Consider the following 24100-nt stretch of genomic DNA (forward strand, 5'->3'; position numbering starts at 1 on the left):
CAGGCTGTCCACACTGAACGATCTGTCTGCGCAGATGTGATGTGCGCAGACAGATCGTTGCGTGTGGACGGGCCTTAATGCGAGAGCAAGGCACATTTCCTGCCATTCCCTTATCCCTATAGCAGCCGTGCGAAGGATCAAGTTTATCGTGACCAGATTTTGTGGTTCACAGGCAGCGATTTTAAATCTAAAATAATTGCTCAACCATATAAATTCCTATTCTATCAGCTTAAATCTATTTCAAAACTTACAACTGGTTTTGAAACTCGAAAGTAAGGTCATCAAATCAAAGATTGTATTGTAGCAGTAATGATTACGACAAAGAGGTTAGATCATTACAGAGTGTTACTTTTTTGCTTTACGTATAGAACAACAACAACAACAGAGTAGAAGCACGTGTTGTCGTGTTGACATTTTGCTGACGTAGGTGATATTAGTAATGTCATCAGAAGAGCTTAAAACAGTTTTTGATGAAAAGATTCATGTGGGACAGGAACTACTGGCTTATTTGACAAAACATGGTAGTGTTAGAGGCATTGCGAAATTAAAGAAAAAAATTAATGTAGAAATTTGTTTTCTAACGAAGGTACGAGAATAAGAAAGTAGTCTACAGATTTAGTACTTTATTAACAAATGAATGTTACACGACTGTTCATTAGGTTATTTTAGCTTTGTTTATTGTGGCCGGTTTAAGTGATGTAACATGCATTAAGTAAGAGTTCACTTGCAGAAACGTTTTTAAGAAACTTAAAAATTCATGATGGTCTTTAAATTATCATTACGTAGTTATACGTATGTGGATAACATTCTTGGCGAATTTCCTTGGAAGTTCATAGTACAAAACAATTGTATTCTTTTTAGTACATCGGTTTCTTTTTTTTAATTTGTTGGAGACACTAGACAACTGTGATTGTATGGATGAGCTCAAAACAGACACTATTTCTGTTACATTGATGCAGACAGCGTTACACAAACGTGCCTTAATACAGTTAAAACCTTATTAAAATGTGTGTAGATAGAGGGCCTATACAGACACCCAATCCGAGAACACACTATCATAACCAAAAAAATATAAAAAAAACATGATCGATTTCCACTTTTGTGGCCACACAAATCCACACCACGATCTTAACATTTATTCACTTTTATGTTTCTGCTTCTGCACACTACATCAATACACTCACTAATCTTCACTATTGTACCCTTTGGCAGTGTCACCTATACAGCACCTTGTTTGTCCAAGGTAAATGTAACAAAGAACGAGCAGCAACAGCATCACTCATATAAAGGGAAAATATGTAGGTCCAACAGTGTATAAAATGATTCCTGGTTTATGAACACACAAAGATCTTGCTTGAAAGTGATCCTCTTTATTGCCTACCTTGTAGGTATTCTTTTAGGATATGTAGGAGTGATGAGACAGAGAACTTAAATTTATGAATAAATACAGATTTCTTTTGAACGTATTTTATGCTATGTGGTGTGTATGGCATAAAAAGAACTGCAAATCTGACTGCAAGGAAAAAAAATCACAGAACTTCATATCTGGACTGCCCTAATAATCATTCCTGTGTATCATATTGTGTTCGTTTATGTCTGTAATTAATTAAACAGAACAATTTTTCAAGCACTTGTTACAAATATATACCTGAAGGGGCAGTCATGATATGAAGTTCGGTGGTTTTTTTTTTTTTGTGTAGTCAGACTTGCAGTTCTTTTAAAAGTCTTCTTTTGAAGTTTCACTAACATCTTTACATGCATGTGTGGCACTTTTTCCATCCCATAATCCTGTGTGATATGATAGTGCTTATTTTGGAGTATGATATGCATGTGCTTATTTTTGAGCATACTTTGTTCATATTGTCCTCCCACGTGAAGTGTGTAGCAACTACAGCAACAAGCAGTTTGTGATTTCATACTACTTTTATAAAATTGCTATGGGATCCAGACCATTAGCTGCTTACAGGCATTGATAAATATCAACGAGCATAGTTGAAATGTGTGCCCCAACCAGGACTCAAACCCAGGATCTCCTGCTTACATGGCAGATGCTCTACCCGACTGAGTGAGTAGTTGGATGGAGTGTCTGCCATGTAAGCAGGAGATCCCGGTCAGGGCACATATTTTCAACTGTCCCAGTTGATATTTATCGATGCCTGTAAGCAGCTTATGGTCTGGATTTCATTGTAATTTCATTCTTTGAGAGCTGCAAGTTCACCAATTGTATCTGTTCTTTCAGACATGTCTTCATACTACTTTAATAGCTGAATCGTCTAGTGCAAGCCAGATATCTTTAGTCTACAGTTTTATTTGTTTGTCTTTGTAAGTGTGTTGCCTTATTTGTGTTTACAGACAAGTTGTTCTCACTGAAATATTTGTTAGTCTGCTTCAGATTTAGAGAAGCTTCTGACTCCAGTACTTTTACTGAGTCACTTTTTGCTGTGAGTGATGTCTCATCTGCAAACATTATTACATGGTCACCTGCCAGTGATGGTATACCATTTACATAGAGTTAAATGAAAAGAAGGGATTACAGATCTGAAGTTCAAGGTATGCGTAACTTTATCGGCTCAAAATTAGTGCCACTGTTTTATGCTTTACTTTCACGAACTGCTGTGTGTTTCCCACAACAGATTTTAGGCCCTATAATGTCAGCTGCTTTACACCTGAAGCCATAACAATTTATTTTGTGTATTACTATGTTGTGACAAACACACAAATGAATGCATTTGGAAGATCAAGGAAAACTCCACAGATGTATAAGCTCATCTAATGCTTCAATTACATCAGCTCCAAAATTAGCTGAGGCTGTGGTTGTAGACGTACATTTTATAAACCAGTGCTGTGGCTCATTGAATGTTATTTTTGACTTTGACATTTTACTTGCCAAACTTAGCAGCCTAAATTTCTCACCAATGAAGTGGAATCATTTCTGTTATACCTGATGTCTCACCAGCAATGCATCGTGTCACGCACTGTTAAGTTACAATGGAGACAAGAAGTATCTGGCATCCTCCATGGTTCACTATTAGGTCCTGTACTGTCGTGATTGCAGGCTTTATCGGCATATTCCTATGATGAAACCTTTTTCCTTGAGTGATCAGCTGAGTGGTGGCATTGTCTTGTCACAATGTTTTGATGAGTTTTATACCCATCATCTTCAAGCAAAGGACATTGTAACCAGACAACGCCACCCCTCGGATCATCACCTGAGATTTCATAGTCCTATACTCTTTTGTTGTATGTCAATGATGTGTCATCAGTTTTCCCCTTCTGCAAATACTACATGTATGCTGATGACCTCCAGTTGTATTAAATTATAAAACCAATAAACCTGAAGAATTTCAGTAATGACCTTCAGCCATTATCAAAATGGGCACAGAATGTAGGATTAAAGCTCAGCCCATCCAAAACTCAAGCTGTCCTCGTTAGTCATCCCAGTCTCATTAGCCTAAATATCAGGAATTATTACTATCTTTAATCCTTTATTGGACAAATATCAACTTCTCTCCCTAAGAAAGGAGTCCAGGAGTAATAAAATATGAAAATTTAAATTGGACTGAGCACACAACTGCAATGTGCAAGAAGGTATCAACATATCTCCATGCCCTACAAAAATATAAAAAACTCTACCCTTTTGAGCTAAATAAGGAGCTTGTACAAATGATTATACTTCCTATTATTGATTACAGTGATGTTATCATGCAAGTCTCTTTCAGGAAAGCTCATGGTACCTGGTACTAGTTATGAATGCTTGTGTTTGTTTTATCTCTGATGTTCAACTCTTTGATCATATGCACGATTATCCTAGCTGAGTGCAGACAAGTGTCTTTTCAATGTAACTTTCCCTTATACAGGGTGGTCCATTGATCATGACCAGGCCAAATATCTCACAAAATAGTGAGATCTACAAAGAACGAAACTTATCTAGCTTGAAGGGGGAAACCAGATGGCGCTATGGTTGGCCCTCTAGGTGGCGCTGCCATAGGTCAAACGGATATCAACTGTGTTTTTTTAAATAGGAACCCCCATTTTTTATTACATATTCGTGTAGTACGTAAAGAAATATGAATGTTTTAGTTGTACCACTTTTTTTCCTTTGTGATAGATGGCACTGTAATAATCACAAACATATGGCTCACAATTTTAGATGAACAGTTGATAACAGGTAGGTTTTTTTAAGTTAAAATACAGAACGTAGGTACATTTGAACATTTTATTTCGGTTGTTCCAATGCAAGCCTGGGCTCTTCAAGACCCAAAAAAGCGAGAGCGAGACAGGTGAAGAGCAAAGTGAAGAGCATGATCATCATTTTCTTTGATACCAAAGGAATTGTGCACAGAGAATTCGTCCCACCCAACCAAACAGTGAATTCTGCATACTAATGTGCCATTTTGCTCCGTGAAAACGTGTGGCAACGACAGCCCGAACTTTGGCATCTAGGGAACTGGCTGCTGCATCATGACAATGCGCCCTGTCACACGTCCTTACTCACTAGAACCTTTTTGGCAAAAAAAAAAAAAAACATGGCAGTTGTACCCCACCCACCGTATTCACCAGATTTGGCACCTCATGACTTCGCGCTATTCCCAAAACTGAAACTCAAGTTGAAAGGCCATCGGTTTGACACTCTAGAGAGGATTCAAGAAGCATCGCTGGCGGTGATAAACACCCTCGAAGAACAGGACTTCTAGAAAACATTTGACCTGTGGCAGAAGTGCTGGGACCAGTGTGTATGTGCAGATGGGAACTACTTCGAGGATAATGGTGACCATTATCCCAAAGGTAAGGTTTTCAACAGATGGCAGCACCTGTTCCGAAAACTTTGGATAGCACCTCGTACGTATCAAACAGACAGAACTCCCAAACCAACCCCAAACTACCCACCTAACCCCCCCCCCCCAACCTAATATCAAAACAGGCAAACAAATAAAAAACACCTCCCCCCCCCCCCCGACACTTGCACATACCCAATCCCTTCAACTAATCAACCTCTACATCGTACCCACATCCCTCAAAACCCCACAGGAAATACAATAATATCGAGGCGTGCTCTTCTGCCAGCAATACTCATTTAAATGAGATCGCAGGTTAGAAGACCGCCTCTTCCCCCTTCCTATAACTGATTTAACTAGTCCCCAAAACCCCTATACCCCTATTTTGTATTGGTGCATGCCCCAATTTTATAATTTAACTCATGACTGTGGCTGACAACTAAATGATCATAACCTCTGTTCCCCAAACCTGTATATGATGAAAAATCATCTGATACAACAGTACACCCCTCCTCAACACATTCTTCTTTCAATCCTACCAATTTCCTCTTAGTACACCTCTCCAAAACCCTGAAAATGCAGCCACCTCCCAAAATGACAACCCCCTACACCCGCAAACCAACCTGAGAACCACCCCTCCCATACTTCCTTTTCCCAAACTATGACTCGTCATCTCAACCACCACCCCCAACCCGTCCAACTTTCCCCTGTAATTCATGTATTCAGAACAAACTTCCCTGTTGTTGTTGTCGTGGTCTTCAGTCCTGAGACTGGTTTGCTGCAGCTCTCCATGCTACTCTATCCTGTGCAAGCTTCTTCATCTCCCAGTACCTACTGCAACCTACATCCTTCTGAATCTGCTTAGTGTATTCATCTCTTGGTCTACCTCTACGATTTTTACCCTCCACACTGCCCTCCAATGCTAAATTTGTGATCCCTTGATGCCTCAAAACATGTCCTACCAAGCGATCCCTTCTTCTAGTCAAGGTGTGCCACAAACTTCTCTTCTCCCCAATCCTATTCAATACCTCCTCATTAGTTAGGTGATCTACCCACCTTATCTTCAGCATTCTTCTGTAGCACCACATTTCGAAAGCTTCTATTCTCTTCTTGTCCAAACTGGTTATCGTCCATGTTTCACTTCCATACATGGCTACACTCCATACAAATACTTTCAGAAACGACTTCCTGACACTTAAATCTATACTCGATGTTAACAAATTTCTCTTCTTCAGAAGCGATTTCCTTGCCATTGCCAGTCTACATTTTATATCCTCTCTACTTCCACCATCATCAGTTATTTTACTCCCTAAATAGCAAAATCCTTTACTACTTTAAGTGTCTCATTTCCTAATCTAATCTCCTCAGCATCACCCGATTTAATTTGACTACATTCCATTATCCTCGTTTTGCTTTTGTTGATGTTCATCTTATATCCTCCTTTCAAGACACTGTCCATTCCGTTCAACTGCTCTTCCAAGTCCTTTGCTGTCTCTGACAGAATTACAATGTCATCGGCGAACCTCAAAGTTTTTACTTCTTCTCCATGAATTTTAATACCTACTCTGAATTTTTCTTTTGTTTCCTTTACTGCTTGCTCAATATACAGATTGAATAACATCGGGGAGAGGCTACAACCCTGTCTCACTCCTTTCCCAACCACTGCTTCCCTTTCATGCCCCTCGACTCTTATAACTGCCATCTGGTTTCTGTACAAATTGTAAATAGCCTTTCGCTCCCTGTAAATTACCCCTGCCACCTTCAGAATTTGAGAGAGAGTATTCCAGTTAACATTGTCAAAAGCTTTCTCTAAGTCTACAAATGCTAGAAACGTAGGTTTGCCTTTTCTTAATCTTTCTTCTAAGATAAGTCGTAAGGTTAGTATTGCCTCACATGTTCCAACAATTCTACGGAATCCAAACTGATCTTCCCCGAGGTCCGCTTCTACCAGTTTTTCCATTCGTCTGTAAAGAATTCGCGTTAGTATTTTGCAGCTGTGACTTATTAAACTGATAGTTCGGTAATTTTCACATCTGTCAACACCTGCTTTCTTTGGGATTGGAATTATTATATTCTTCTTGAAGTCTGTGGGTATTTTGCCTGTCTCGTACATCTTGCTCACCAGATGGTAGAGTTTTGTCATGACCGGCTCTCCCAAGGCCATCAGTAGTTCTAATGGAATGTTGTCTACTCCCGGGGCCTTGTTTCGACCCAGGTCTTTCAGTGCTCTGTCAAACTCTTCACGCAGTGTCGTATCTCTCATTTCATCTTCATCTACATCCCCTTCCATTTCCATAATATTGTCCTCAAGTACATCGCCCTTGTATAAACCCTCTGTATACTCCTTCCACCTTTCTGCCTTCCCTTCTTTGCTTAGAACTACGTTGCCATCTGAGCTCTTGATATTCATACAAGTGGTTCTCTTCTCTCCAAAGGTCTCTTTAATTTTCCTATAGGCAGTATCTATCTTACCCCTAGTGAGACACCGAGCGAGGTGGCGCAGTGGTTAGACACTGGACTCGCATTCGGGAGGACGACGGTTCAATCCCGCGTCCGGCCATCCTGATTTAGGTTTTCCGTGATTTCCCTAAATCGCTCCAGGCAAATGCCGGGATGGTTCCTTTCGAAGGGCACGGCCGACTTCCTTCCCCGTCCTTCCCTAATCCGATGAGACCGATGACCCCGCTGTCTGGTCTCCTTCCCGAAAACCAACCAACCAACCTAGTGAGACAAGCCTCTACATTCTTACATTTGTCCTCTAGCCTTCCCTGCTTAGCCATTTTGCACTTCCTGTCGATCTCATTTTTGAGATGTTTGTATTCCTTTTTGCCTGCTTCATTTACTGCATTTTTATATTTTCTCCTTTCATCAATTAAATTCAATATTTCTTCTGCTACCCAAGGATTTCTATTAGCCCTCATCTTTTTACCTACTTGATCCTCTGCTGCCTTCACTACTTCATCCCTCAGAGCTACCCATTCTTCTTCTACTGTATTTCTTTCCCCCATTCCTTTCAATTATTCCCTTATGCTCTCCCTGAAACTCTCTACAACCTCTGGTTCTTTCAGTTTATCCAGCTCCCATCTCCTTAAATTCCCACCTTTTTGCAGTTTCTTCAGTTTCAATCTGCAGTTCATAACCAATAGAATGTGGTCAGAATTCACATCTGCCCCTGGAAATGTCTTACAATTTAAAACCTGGTTCCTAAATCTCTGTCTTACCATTATATAATCTATCTGATACCTTTTAGTATCTCCAGGATTCTTCCAGGTATACAACCTTCTTTTATGATTCTTAAACCAAGTGTTAGCTATGATTAAGTCATGCTCTGTGCAAAATTCTACAAGGCGGCTTCCTCTTTCATTTCTTCCCCCCAATCCATATTCGCCTACTATGTTTCCTTCTCTCCCTTTTCCTACTGATGAATTCCAGTCACCCATGACTATTAAATTTTCGTCTCCCTTCACTACCTGAATAATTTCTTTTATCTCGTCATACATTTCATCAATTTCTTCATCATCTGCAGAGCTAGTTGGCATATAAACTTGTACTACTGTAGTAGGCATGGGCTTTGTGTCTATCTTGGCCACAAAAATGCGTTCACTATGCTGTTTGTAGTAGCTAACCCGCACTCCTATTTTTTTGTTCATTATTAAACCTACTCCTGCATTACCTCTATTTGATTTTGTATTTATAACCCTGTAATCACCTGACCAAAAGTCTTGTTCCTCCTGCCACCGAACTTCACTAATTCCCACTATATCTAACTTTAACCTATCCATTTCCCTTTTCAAATTTTCTAACCTACCTGCCCGATTAAGGGATCTGACATTCCACGCTCCGATCTGTAGAATGCCAGTTTTCTTTCTCCTGATACACACTTCCCTACAGAAAGAAAACCAAACTAAAACCGTTCTCTTACTTCAGCCTCATGCGCACAAAAACTAATTGAAGACCTATAACAGAAATAATACATTAACAAAACAATCTCTCTCATGGCCAACCTAGTTTTCTCGAACCATTTACTGTGTTTAATGGAGCACTAGATGTTAGTATGCTGATACCACCATATATACGCATCTCTGGTGCGAGATGTGGGAACTCTTTCAGCCTCATATTCTCGCCATAAACGCTGCATCTCACAAATACTGCGATAAGCCCAAACAACTGAAGGAACTTAATGTCCAACAAGATATCCTTCCCTGTCTCGCCCCGCAATGAAGCACTGTTACATGATACTTCCCCAAATGCTAACAATGCAAGTGACTTTACACTGTCAACACCAAAGCCCAAATGAACCCAATACTACATGTTAAACTCAGCATGTCCATTTCCACCACCAGAGGGCACTGGCATCTACAAATACAAACAACTCTAAACTCTGCACCGAAATGACGCCACACACGACAACCCCAGGCTTGTGTCATAGGTCGAAGTGGATTGGTGGAATCGGATGCTTCTGGTGACCCCAAAATTCTGTCTATCCCATTGCATCACTCAGTTGCTATCTCAAAATTTCTTTCAGCAGCAGAAACTTGGCTCTGGTATAACTTCCCTCACTATATCAGGGAACCAAATAACACAACCAGTTTCAAAAGACCAATGATGACATATCTACTGATGCAACAATAATGTCTAACATCATTCCCATATGCACTTGTTACCCCATTACATTTTTCTTTCCAACCAGATCTGCCTCATTTCCCAGTGCTCTTAGCTGGCGCAGTCTACTTAAATTTGCTTCCTCAGAACTTGTTACATCAGATAGTATCAATTTTGTACACATATACATATAAATACTTTTTATATCAGCCAGCAAGTATTAACTGCTTAGTCAGTACTGTTTATTCACATTGTCTCTACTTACACTCAAATCATTTTGTTGTCATTTGTCATATTAAAATTATTGTTATTTCTTAGGCAATTATAATGTAAGCCTAAAAAATATTGTATGTGTGAAACCCTGGTCTGAAGTAAGAGAGGGCCTGGAGGCTCTAATTTGATCAGGTTAAATAAATGAAAGTTTTTGTACCTTTTTGTGGCCACAAACATCCTGTAATCATTTCTTCTGTTCCCTAATACTCTCATAATAGACTTCAGACTTGATAGTTTGACCATTAGGGAGGATAATGAACAGAATAACCCCTTCAAGAGTCCTAGAAGCCTGTAGACTTGACTTTACCAAATGAGGGTGATGTTTTGAACTTTTGTAGCAAAGGAGACCTTGTGTGGCACCGCTCCATGGATTGCCATTATATTTCAGACTTAATGTGGTGAACCCATGTTTCATTGTCTGTGACAATGTTCAACAAGAAATTGCCTCACAACAAACAAGCAATTTGATACAGATGTTCTTTATTTCCTCTTTATGCTCTTCAGTTAGGCTTTGTCACGTCGGTATCACCGGTTCCTGCCCAATCACCGAAGTTCAGCAACATTGGGCCCAGCTAATTCTTGGATGGGTGACTGTCCGCAGAAGGTCAGCTGCTGTTGGTTTCAAGGACACACAAGTCACATGAGTGGCTATATACAGTTGAAAGACTTGCGCCAGGTTGTCATGCCACATGTCTCTGAGGAACTCTCCAGGCACAAACTTTTGAATATACTAACTGGTGGACAAGTCAGCACTACCAATAGAGGTGACAAGTTGGGCACAGAGTTGATCCACTGCCCAGTGTCCATAGACATTCAGTAAAGTCTTGTGAATATTTGAGGTGACCTGATTTCTTGCCAGAAGAATTTCAGTAACTGCTCTTTACTGGAACACACCTCTGTTGCAGACACAGTTTGAAGACTGGAAGTATATGGTGTGACATAGGAATGTGTAAGGACATTGCAAACAAAATTACAGTTTTTTAATCAAAACTCGTTGAGAAAAAAATTTGGTGCATTACTTGTTGAATGCCTCATATTATTTAGCTATCTCTGATTCATTTGTTGGCAGCATAACACTGAAGTTATTATTTGCACTTTTTGGTTTGTGGGAGGCACTGATATCTTTTATGAATTTTCCACTGTCAGCTTAATGTTGATTAAAAATATTGCTGATATCATTTGGTTTTCTCCATTCCTTCTTTGTCTACTTCTCTCTTATGATTCATTTATGTAAGGGCATTCAGTCTTATAAATGTTGTTGGAACCTGACATTTCATGTTGATAAATGCTGGATTTTGTTTATTTTAGTAGCCTGCCATAAACTCTCTTATTGTGTCAGTGCTGCCTGTAGTTTTATGTGGCAATTTTTATATTCAATTTTTAGTTTCTTCCTTGGTTTTATATCTGTTGAGACAAATCTTTTAGTATTATTCATATTTAGATTTTTTAATACATCGGGACATGCAGTTTTTATGTAGTGAACTAATATTGAACAGACGTATTCCCATCTCACCTCTGTCTTACTAGGTCAGTGTATTTACCTCCAGCCTTCTCCCTTTAGTAATATCTGTAGAAGATTTTCCAGCGTCAGCTGCCTGATTGCTACCAATAATTTTTTTTGTGAACATTGATTCTTGATATTTCAACTAATTTCCCATAATTATCTGAAATTTCAGTATTCATTATTTGCACAATTTGCGTACGCTGAGGAATTGCTTGATTTATCAATACCTGTGAGGTCTTGTTTACCCATTTACACATACATTGAGATTGTAGGTAGTGATAAGATCAAAGGAACTTTTGTATGGGTGCTATCTTGTAATGTATCAATATTTGGATCAACATTATGGCCTAATCTGTAAGCACTTCTAGTTATTCTAGAAAATGGTTTGAGAGCTGGGTGATGGGTACAGATGTAATATCAAATCCTTACCACTCTGTAAATTTATCTCCAAAGCAGCTACTTTAAAAAAAATTATGAACTATTTTCTACCAGCCATGGGGTATTTTCAATCTGATCAGTCATAAAATATTGGAAATGCTATGCATGCACAGTGGACAAGGTGATGTTGGTTGGTGACTGGGCTGCCCCTGATGGTTGACTTGCAGAGGGCACCATTTGAATGTCGGCATGCCCTACACTTGCCATAGCGGCTCAACTTACATTAGCTGTGGGTTGTAGGTGTAGTAACTGGCGAGTTATTACATTCTTCCTCCTTTATGGGGGAGGAGGAGGAGATGTCAAGCATTACTATTCATGATGCTTTGACTGAAGAGACGTCTATGGCATCTGTGACTGTGGCAGCAGCCAAAGGTACTAGAAGTTCCTGATCCACGCAGACCAGTGCATACAGGTGAAAGTAAGTGGGATGAGGACATCCCTGCTGTCCACGGGCCTCAGGGTAATTGGTGGATAAGAGGACCAGTGATGGGGATGGGAGCCATCTCGATGTCGGAGTCTACAACAAGGGGCACTGGCTTGGGCAGCAACACCAGCGGACTGGAGAGGAGAGGCTCTGGTGACACAGACCCGGCCTACCACAGGAAGCAAACACACTGTCAGTGCTGACAAAGCTCCAACTGCCACAATAAGTAGACACCACATGACGTGCATGACACCCAGCGTGGCCAGTGCTAACAAAGGACAAAGTGTGGGGCCACGGCCCAAGGAGGAGTCCCTGTGCCCATTTGGGACGCAGTTGGTTCTGGTGATGTGCCATGAGTCGATCTTCAGTGTGAACCATGAATCTGTAGGAACCATGCCGACTGTGTATGATGGCTGGAATCCAGTGTGGGTACTGTCCAGACACTGTGGTCGAGATTGTGTGTCAGATGCAAACATTGAAGCAACTGGTGCCCCTGAGAAACGTCTGCCTGGCAGCAAGAGAATGAGCAGCGTCCACAGCTGTGCATGAGTTTGGGAGGGCTCTTGGACCCAGTGGGCGTTGTTCTGTAAGAACTTAAAAAAAAAAAAAAAAAAAAAAAAAAACACTGTGGGTGTTTCCTTGGTTGTGAAGTCTTCTATATACTTGAACACCTGCATCTTAAACGTTTGGACAGGGCATTGCACCTTGCCATTCAAATGCGGATGGAAGAGAGGTGCCATGACATGGCAAATACCATTATGTGTACAAAAGTCCTTAATGATTGTGCCACAAACTGAGAACCATTGTCTGAAACCAGGGTGCAAGACAAGCCTTCTGTGGAGAATATCTTTGACATGCTGTTGACAGTCACATCTGCTGTCATGAATGGTGAACAAATGACATATGGAAAATCAGAAAAAGCATAAATTGCTAATAACCGAAAAGTGTCTAAAAAGATCAGTGAAATTGATGTGGTCTCTCCCAAGGCTGTGGAAGGTCAGCAACGGCAAAAAAGATGCACTCCACCACTGACTGGAACTCTTGTGGCTGGCCACAACAAGGTGTTCCACCTCTGGATTGATGTCTAGCCAAAACACATGGCAGTATGCATACAGTTTTGTGCAGGAGCTCTCCCAGTGCTCCTAATGTAATAAGCGGAGGATCTCCCACTGCAGAGCCACTGGAACCACAACCCAGGGGAGTGAGCCCTTCCATCTACAGAATAACACCATCCAAGAGGGAGAGGCAATGGTGCAACACATAAAAATTCCCAAGCGGTTCTAATACCCAACCCATTTTGTATAATGCATATTTTTATAAACCCTCATTGCCAGTTTTGTAAAGTCCTCATCGCTACTGCTTTGAAGGCTGAGTCATCACTGTTGTTACGGTAGGCCAAGTGTGTGAGTTTGTGAAATGGCTTCTGGTGCAGTACACCGCTAAGACAGTTACTCCTTGCCACTACTACACAGCTACGCCCCAAGATAACATAACAGGATATGAGAACGAAGGTTCTACAACACTCCAACAAATTAGTAACAAAGTCACACAAATGAGTTAAAAAGGTTTACTTATATCGTGACTTCTTGAACAATGAGGTCTGCAGTAATCCATGTATTATAATGCAGAAAAAGACCAAGTGAGGTGGCACAGTGGTTAGAACACTGGACTCGCATTCGCGAGGACGACAGTTCACCCCGCGTCTGGCCATCCTGATTTAGGTTTTCGTGATTTTCCTAAATCACTCCAGGCAAATTCTGGGATGATTCCTTTGAAAGGGCACAGCCGATTTCCTTCCCCATCCTTCTCTAATCCGATGGGACTGATGACATCGCTCTTTGGGCCCCTCCCCCAAAACCAACCAACGAACACAAAAAAGGCCCTCAGTGGCTAAGTGCAAATAAATGTGGGTAAACTTCACAGTGCATAGCAAATGCAATTTACAACAACTGTCTGTTCACTTCTAAGAGTTCGCTATACAACATTTCGTGTTTAAGTCAGCCCTAGACAATGATCTATAACCAAGGGGGTGAGAGCTGCTTGTCTACCTTCCGAGCAGGCTTCTGTTCGTTGTTGTTCGGTCATTGGCGTATTGTACTTGGCTGGCAATTGACTGAGGCATAGTTGTTACTCAGTGCTGCCAGTGGCATTGGTGGAACTTGCGCAAGTGGCAAGTCTCTGTGGTACTGGCACCAGTTCGCATCTTTGTGCTTCTGGTGGTATTTCCCTGGTCGTGTCTTGTTCAGACGACATGGCACATATAACCTGCAGGAGCACTGGATCTGATACATCAGAGGCAACATGGGAATAGTGATGGGGAAGCCATCCACTGTGTGCCTCACCTCCGTATCCAGTTATAAGCAAAGCAGTTCCTCGTGGACAGGTGAGGGTGTCAGGATCCATGGGGAGCCAGGACAGAGCAGCTACATTCACATGTTATGATGTTGAATGAAAACGGATCTCATAACTCTACTGTGAGAAGAACAGAGCCCAATGCTGAAGACAATGAGCGGCTTTCTCCAGTAAGGAAGCTGATGAGCTACACAGGCAAATCAAGGTCTTATGGTTGATAATTAAATGACATTTTGCAGAATACAAGAGAACTTAAATTTTTTTAAAGGCATATACAATAGCAAGAGCTTTTTTTTGCACCTGAGAATAATGTTGCTGAGCCAAGTTGAGTGATTTCAATGCACAGGCAATAGGCTATTTGGAGATGTCTGAATAGGGATGGGCCAAAACTGTCCCCACCCCATAAGTGGAAACATCCATGGCCAGGATCAGGTGCTTGCCAGGTTGAAATGTTGCAAGACATGGTGCGAAGCAAAGACTATTCTTAAACAGCACAAAAGTGCACTCAAAAGCTGCAGACCAAACAAAAGAAGCATGTTTCTGAAACAGCAGATGCAAGTTTGGGTAATAGTAGTCACTCTGAGAATAAATTTGTGATAGTAAGCCACTTTGCTGAGCAATGCCTGAATTTCTCATAGAGTAGACAGATGGGGCAATGCCATAATGGTGATGACATTTTGTTCTGTGGAGCGCATGCCTTGCCCAGAAATTTCATGATCCAAATACACAATGGAGGGCTGGAAAAACTGAGACTTAGTGAGAATACATTTGAGGTCTACTGCCTGTAGAACGGTAAACAAAGAATGGAGGTTATATAGGTGATCCTCTGTGGTAGCACCTGTCACACTGATATCATCAAGATAGTTAATGCAGTGAAGAAGAACTGTTATAGTCTGTTCTAAAGAACATTGAAAGAGAGCAGGCATATGAGGGACCTCTAAAATTAGCCAGTGACACTGATAGAGGTCGAAAAGCATAATAACCACAATAAATTGTTTTGAGGCCTCGTCCAATGAAATCCGAAAGTAGGCTTCTGCCATGTCTGTTTTTGAAAAGAATTGATGCCCAGCTGGCTTTGTGATCAACTCTTCCAGATGAAGCAGGGGATAAGTATCTATTACTGATTGACGCCATTGATAGTGACCTCAAGTCACCACAGAGCTGAAGCTGACAGCAAGGTTTCTTAACGGTCACTAAGGGCGGAAGAAATTGGTCTAATCACTCCCAGTGGCATTAAGCTATTTGTCTCTGACTTAACCTGGTTACACAAAGCCACAGGAACTGGCTGCTTCCTAAAGAAAACGAGGTTGGGCGGTGGGTTTGAGTGTGATGTGTGCCATGAAATTTTTTCACAAGCTAACCCTGGGGCAAACAGACCTGAAAATTCGTAACACAAAGAATACAATTTGCGATCTGACACCGGGTTTGAGTGTGATGTGTGCCATGAAATTTTTTCACAAGCTAACCCTGGGGCAAACAGACCTGAAAATTCGTAACACAAAGAATACAATTTGCGATCTGACACCAGATACATCGCATCCATAATAGAAAAACCAAAAGCAGCAACGGCGTCCAACCAAATGTCTTTTTAGTACTTGCTCTCGTAACCACCAATTACATAATGCAGTGGACAACTGAGTTGTAATCTGTGTCACCTTTGAATTGGCCAAGAATAGGAATCTGCTGTTTGTTACAGCTTACCAATCAACTCTTGACGCATGCCGACAGTGGGGACTCGAGCCTAGCATTGAGTTGAGTAGGGACACAGTGGATCCTGTGTTGACTTGTAGGAATAATGGATAATCCATTACTTGCACTTCAATGAAAAATTTGTTCTGGCCTGCAGATAATGGTGAACATGATGACGGAACAGTAGAAATGTCGACGTCCATGAATTCTTGCTATAACTTTGTGGGGGTGGGGGTGGGGGGTCTGAATTGGCCTGGTTGGCTTGTTTGTACTGTGATTACCTCCTCTTTTGTCAGTGTGCCATGCTCCATGCCCTGGGGCTGCATGCTGTCAACAAAGGTGACTTCGCTCTAAGCCTCTAACTGGTAGCCTGTGGCTAGGGAACGACTGTGCAGTATTCAAAACCATTTCCAGTGTAGGATCCTCAAGCTGAAGGTTGATGCAGCTACTTGCCTGGGGCCAATAGAATGATTACATCCCTAACCTTGTTAACCCCATAAGACTCCTGAGACTTCGCTGTGTTGGACTGACATTACTGAAGCTGTGAATCTTGACTTTCCAAGTGCAGTATGATTTCTGTGGCTGTTTGCAACATTGGTAGAATTCAAAACTTGCAGTGATCACATAAGTACACTTTTGGTATTAGTAGCACAGCAAACTACACATACTATCAAAAGAAAGTGATGCTAGTTCCTGCATAGGAGCTAACTGGCAGAGTAAGTGATGCATACAAGGGGATACCCATGATAAGAAAATAGCTTTACAGACCTCCTTGTTGACCACTCGGAATGCCATGAAAAGTTCACACCTGAGTCGCTATAGCCAACACCTGTTGCGATATGGCCATATAAGCCTGATGCTGGTGCAAAAGTGACTTGAGAAAAGCCTCTATCGAAGAACCAAATGGCAGAAAAATCACAATATCTGAAACGAAGGAAAATTTAAACCTCTCATGTCACCACTTGTGTTGTAACTAGGAATGCAACGAAATACATGAACGTAAAAGAGATATAATTTATTGGGTCACAGAATGACAGCAACAAGAGTAGTGTGTAGGTGTTGTGGAATGGTGATAGTTACACACCTCAAAAACATTAATGACTGAGGGCCTGGAGGACTGTGCCTATCCTTATAAAGATGCTGTCCCCGTCTGGTGTCGCTGACGTAGTCCTGCACGTGCACATTGGACCAGGTGATGCCCCTGGCAGCTGCCTCATGTAGTTGCATGTGCACAGTTTGAATGTCAGTGTGCACTATGTTTGCTGTGGCTGTTAAGTGTAACCAGCTGGTTACTGCGAATGAAGGCAAGACCCCTTTAGGATATATATTACAAGTAATCTTTAAAAGTTGTTTGACTACAGGTGAACCAAAGAGAATATGTTACACCAGGAAAGGCATTTTGCATCTTTGTTTCAATTATATAGTATATTTAGAATTATTCAGTATATATATTCATTTGAAATGGTGATGACAACTCAAAAAATAATACAATGTTTCCTAATACATCTTAAAGTAAAAAACAAAGAATCATAATGAACCAGAAATTCAGTAACACCCAATTATTTATTGCCCAGAAACAGTTCATTAAAATTCTGTGTGTTGTTGTTATTGTTGTGGTGGTGGTAGTGGTCTTCAGTCTGAAAACTTGTTTGATACAGCTGTCCATGCTGGTCTGTCCTGCGCAAGACTAAGGGACTACCCTATCATGTTGCACAATTAGTGGAAATAAAAAATATGACACATTGCAGCCCTCTGAGGCAGGTTCATACAAAGCAGTGAGGCTTATTAATGAGTACAGGATACGATGTTTTAAGACTAAGTTAAGAGATGGTATGGGATAAGGCATATATAGAAAGAAGAGATGCTAATATCAAATTCAATTTATTCCATAGTAATTTTGTGTCATTCTTTGAAAGTTGCTTTCCTAAAATGTTATCCACGAGATAAATAAATAAAAAAAAGTCATGGATGACTAAGGGAATTAAAATCTGATGTAAGAGCAAGAGGGAAATTTATATAAAGGCCAGAGTAAATTGAGATCTGACATTACTTGCATACTACAAAAAATAATCAAGAATTTATTTATTTATTTAGTCCTTCAAATCCTACATGTATAGAATATATACAAGGATATTGGACATGGTTAGGTATTCACAAGATAAAATACAGTTTGCATTGCATTCCTAAGGACTAGATATTGAAGTAATTTAGCAAAGAATCATACATACAACAAACATTAGAGGCAACATACAAAGCAGAATATTCATAATGCATCTTTATGTTTTTTGTTTGGCTTCTAGGTACTCTGTCAAACTGTAAAAGCAATGATCAATTAAATATGCCTTTAGTTCAGCCTTAAAACTACTGAGTTAACCTACTGATTTAATATGGTTAGGCAGATTATTGTAAATCTTTATCCCAGTGTGTAGTGTGCCTTTTTGGCACAATTATGATCTCACCTGTTTCATATGAAGGTCAGATTTTTGCCTTGTATTGTATGCATGTATATCTTCATTTTTTAATAAGATATCTGGGTGTCTATCAATATATTGTTTGATGAAAACTGATGTTTCGTAGATAAAAATGCAAGGAACAGGAAGAACTGACAGTTTTTTGAATATGGGTCTGCATGATTTCATATTGTTTACCCCTTCAATAATTCTTAATATTCTCTTTTGCATCCTGAAAAGTTTAATATTTGTTATTTCATTGCCCCAGAAGATTATGCCACATTTAATTACAGAATGCACATATGAGTAGTATACATTTAACAGGCTGGCTTTGCTGCAACAAGTTTGTAAGATCCTTATCATGTTGCAGGTTTTGCTTAGTTTTCTTTGCAAATATTCAGTGTGTACCTCCCATTTTGTGTTGTTCTGGAGCCAGAGTCCCAGAAATTTTGTGCGGTCAACACTTTCAAGAACTCTGTCCCTAAGTTTTATTTGTATGTGTGGATGGTGTCTTCCTTTTAGATTATAGAAGTTCAGTGCTACTGTCTTTTCTTTGTTTATAATTAGCTTGTTATAGCTGAACCACTGTTGTACACTGTTCATTGTTTCGCTAGCAGAGTCTTTTAGTTTTTCTTCTGTTTTACTGCTAATAAGAAAGCTTGTATCGTCTGCAAATTGGAGGGTAATTTGGCAATACTTGTTGTACATAAGATCATTGACATAGAGGAGAAACAGAATTGGTCCTAATACTGATCCTTGAGGGATGCTATATTTTACATTTTCATAGCCTGAATAGTAGTAGCTGATTTTGTTATGGTCAGTATATTGCACTTCAACCACCTGTTTGCGACCACATAGGTATGTCCTGAGCCACTCATTGGATATACCTCTAATTGCTAATTGGTCAAGCTTCTGCAATAGAGCATTATGGTCAGGTTAATTTGTAATTTTAATTTGTAATTCTTCAGGTACAAATGAAATTAATGAGGCACATTCTGTGTCTTTGCTATATTGTGTAATCGTCTTTTCTCTGCACAAGAGATGCTACCTGTTGTAACCCATGTTAAGGACAGTCATTCAGAATTATGCATGTCCTAACAGAAATAAATAATACAGGTAACAAGATTAAGACTATATGGAATATTGTTAAACTGGAGGCAGGACAGCCAGTCAGTGTACAAGATACCCTAACGATTAAACTAAATGACAATGTTGTGACTGATAACTCATACACTGCGAGTACTTTTCATTATCACTTTCTAAATGTAGCAGGAAAAATAGGATTAAATTTTTCAACTGAAGAAGCAAGAGACTAGATTAAAAATGTCATTCCACAAAACTTATAGCAACTAGAAGTAGCACCAACATCCTTCACTGCAATTATGATGGAATTTCAAACAAAATTATGAAAAGTTGTTCCATCTGAATAAGAAAGGTCCTAGTGGCATATCTAATGCATCATTGGCACAGGTTAAAATATGCAGTTGTTAAACCTCTTCACAAGAAAGGTGATAAGACAGAAATAAACAATTATTGTCCAATTTTCTTACTGACATATTTTTTCAAAATATTAAAAATGGTCATGAATTTAAGAGTAGTCTCACACTTAAATAGAAACAATTTACTTATCACAGTTTGGATTCCAGAATAATTCATCAACTGAGAATGCTATTCATCCTTTTAATCATAAAACAGTACAAACATTAAATAATGAAATATCACTTGTTGGAATTTTTTGTGATCTTTCCAAGGCAGTTGGTTGTATAGATCACATTACTATCTTAGAAAACTCATGTTTTATGGAATTGATGGTTTTACAACACAGCTGGTTTCGATCATTCTATACAAACAGAATTGGTACTTTTTGCAGGCAACACTAAGTGTTATAATAAATTCCGTCAGAGAGAAAACAACAGAAGAGATTGTAAACAATATTTTCCATATAATTATAAAGTGGTCCTTATAAAATTGACTCTCCCTAAATTTTGAAAAAACACTATATTCAGTTGTCTGCAACAAATACACTCATACCAACAGTTGATATAGCAAATGAGCAGCAGTCAGTAAAAAATTTAGGATGCTCCAAATTTTTGAGCATATGTACTGATGAAAATTTGAACTGGAAGAAGCACATTACTGAGCTTCTCAAACAAAGTTCAGCTACATTTGCTCTTTGTATAACTGATAATCTTGGAAACTAGTGAATTAAGCTCCTGATGTATTTTGCATATTTCCACTCAGTAATGTCTTATGGACTAATTTTCTGGAATAACTCATCACCTAGAAGGAAAGTATTGATTACACAAAAGTGAGCAGTGGGAATAATGTGTGGTGCATATCTACAGGTGTCGTGTGGGTACCTCTTTAAGGAACTAGACAGTTTAACTGCACTTTCACAATACATATATTTGCCAATGAAATTCATCATATAGAATTTGTCTTAATTTGAGAACAGTGATGTCCATACCTACAAAACTAGAGGGGGAAAATGACCTTTATTGCCCACTGCTGAAGCTGTTAGTGGCCCAGAAAAGGAGTTCATTGTGCAGCAAAAAATTTTTTTGATCATTTGCCTAATACCACATGTCTGACAGGTAGCAAAGCAAGTTTTTAAATCTAAATTAAAATCATTTCTCCTGGGCAACTTCTTTTATTATGTTGACAAATTTATATTTAAAAAGCTGATAGCCAGTCAAAAAAATCTTATTCAAAGTCTATTTTCATGAGTAGGACTAAGAAAATAATGTGTTCATTAATGTTAACACCAGTCATGTGTACACATCCTGTAAACTGAGTCATTTCACATCATTTCTATAAAAGAATTGTTCAAACGATCCAGGGAACTTTTAACTAACTAACTACCAAGTCTCATCAACTCAGCATGACCACTGCAACCTACAGCCATTTGAACTTGTGTGCTGCACTGAAACCTGGCTCTCTCTCTACAATTTATACCCCCAATCCCCCCTCCATCACCACTACATTAATAAATTAACTATTAATTGAAGCTGCAGGATGTGTCTATCATCATGTACTTCCTTTAATTATATGAGATGCACAAATAGACCTACATATATTGTAGACATTTACTCATTAACTGAAAAACTGAGAGCAACCACCAATTTCATTTAGTTAGAAAATAAATTGATAAAATTTGATTCAGAAAAATGGTGAATTTCATTGCCTTGACCTTAGATTAACAAATTGTCAAGTGGGCGTATGAAGGCAGATGCTGGGGTGATGTGTAGTGGCAAGGAACATCTTGTGTTGTCATGCTCCATCCAGTAGCACCATTCTGCCTTGTCTGCCTGTAACATATACATCCATATGTGCATAGAACCTTTAGTTTTGATTTTCACATTAGTTTAGATATGGTGAAGTTACTTAGCTATTATAGGGTTTATTATGGGCGGCATAAAGCAATTACAAAAAGCAATGTGTTAAGAAATGACAACTTTATTTAACTGAGCTTATGAATATTTCTGGGGAGAGTCAGAAATCGAAACATTGGCCCAACACGGCATTATCCCATTGTTACCAGTTACCAGGGTGGCCAGTGGCTGGAGCTTGTGTTGTTGGACAGGGACAGAGTGTACACTGGCAACACTGGAAAATATTCTTTGTCTCTCTGCTTGCAAAAAGCTTCACACACCCACATTTTTATTTGCATGTGACTAGGACTCCAATGAAATAGATACTGATGAAGCCATTTGGTAATCTAGTCACAGATGTAAAATTGCCTGCAGGTGGAGAAAAGTGCTTAGAACCATATTACAGTACTTTCTCTAGTTTAAATTTTGTTCTCGTGGACAGCTGTAGCAGTGCTCCATAGTTATGAAATGTGTTATTCCTTGGTAACTCTTGTATGGTACAGTGGTTCCCCAGTAGGAGTACATACTCAGTGACACCGCTGTAAATTTCAAACTTTTAGGGCACCTTTAGTTAGTGACTTACATGTTCCATGGATCATTTTGCACAATAGATCATAATGATGTGGACAAGTCATTTTACATTCACATCACAAATTAATTTGTATGTATGGTTATATTAAGAACATTTCTAAGATTTTCTATTTTTACTTATTTGTTTATTACAAAAAGAAAAGATGTACAGATGTGTGTTAGTAATTCCTAACCACCATCTTTTATGCATTATAGTAATAGAAATTCTTCAACAGAATAAAAGGAGTTGTCAGGGAGAAACTTTCTCAGTACATTTTCAAATTTTAATTTGCTGTCTGTCACACATTTTATATCACTGGGTAAGTGATCAAAAATTTTTGTTGTAGCATTGTACAACCCCTTTTGTGCTGAAGACAACCTTAATGTTGAGCAATGAAAGTCATCTCTGATTTTAATCCAATATGAATAAACGTTGACAAATAACACATTGTGCGCCACAGTTTGTAGCATTGTTTATAATATTTTTGTGATTTTTTTCTACACGTAGGTTTCGATTTTAGTACACTGCACTTCACTGACACTGAATATATTTTCATATTGTGTAGATCCATTTGCACCTTGTGGTATAAAGTAATCCTGCACAGCATAAAAGGAAAATATAGTCATTGTCAGTGAAGTGCAGTGTACTAAAATTGCACACTAATATGTAGAAGTAAAGAAGTAGAAACAAAAAATCTGACCTTTTAAGATACTGTGAAATAAAAATAAATTAATGTAGTCTAGATAAGAATTTTTTAGTCACAAAAGATGGTATCTGACATTTATTACTTGTATAAATATAACTGCAGAAAGGAGACCTAACAACAAAATAGACAACATTAAAAGCAATGTTGAATATCAAGCCCATTGGGTTTTTGAAATTTCTATTATTGAGGGATCAGGGAAAGGGAAAGTGTATGTTCAGGCTCCAAATCGAGGGAAAAATCATTTCAAATCTTGAATCCAGTAATAAAAGTACAGCAAAATTATTATTTTAAGCTTCTGGCTGTTTCCATACTTGTATCTAATGTTTTTGAGGGCAGTTTGTTAAAACTTACATGCATCCTCATACCCAATAAAATTATTGCTTTACAGCTGTCCAATCATTTTATGCCACAAAAATCTGTTGTTACAAATTTCAGTAGTGACAGTAGGAATCGATCAGACAACAGACCTGCCAAATCAGTCATAATGCTTAGGAGATCATGTGTGTGTGTGTAACATATGTAGTGTTAACATCAACAGTAGTGTAACTACTTTGTGAAACAGCATGCAGCCAGTCAAATGAGATCCTAAGTAATTTGCTTACATATATAACTACCAGCTGAGAGTGAAAGGAAATGTTTAAGTCAACCAGTAATATTCATTTGGTAAGTAATCATTATTAGAAGGAATTTCCAAATTTGGTACAGAAATTCTTGTACAGTTAATTTTGTGGCTTGCTCTTCTGTGTCAGCAGTTATTTATAACACATATGTAAGTACAAGAGTGTGTTGATAAGTAATACCTCCAATTTTTTATACGAAAACTTTTAAAACTTTTTAAAGAAAATGTTGTTAACATTCTACATCTTTAGTCTTCATGTACATATTTGCAGCCCTCTGCCACTAGAGTGCTCCGAATCGTAGCGTTTAACGTGGAGGTGTGTAATG

At 39.1% G+C, this 24100-nt stretch overlaps 1 protein-coding gene across 4 annotated transcripts in view; it reads left to right on the forward strand.

Annotated features, from left to right (window-relative positions):
• Window positions 1-319: 319 nt before the first annotated feature.
• Window positions 320-24100, forward strand: part of LOC126262921 (UPF0415 protein C7orf25 homolog) — a 159661-nt gene continuing 135880 nt past the window's right edge. Inside the window, exons 1-2 of one of the 4 annotated variants that reach the window (XM_049959840.1) lie at window positions 570-586; window positions 2383-2550. Coding sequence is in view for 1 of the 4 variants with exons in the window: in XM_049959838.1 (XP_049815795.1) it covers window positions 440-586 (147 nt within the window). In the remaining 3 variants the exon portion in view is untranslated. Of the gene's footprint in view, window positions 587-2382; window positions 2551-4037; window positions 4786-24100 lie in introns of those variants that run through there. The other 3 variants (XM_049959838.1, XM_049959841.1, XM_049959842.1) reach the window with 3 other exon arrangements.

The sequence above is a fragment of the Schistocerca nitens genome, chromosome 6 (assembly GCF_023898315.1).
Source record: "Schistocerca nitens isolate TAMUIC-IGC-003100 chromosome 6, iqSchNite1.1, whole genome shotgun sequence".
NCBI lineage: Eukaryota > Metazoa > Arthropoda > Insecta > Orthoptera > Acrididae > Schistocerca > Schistocerca nitens.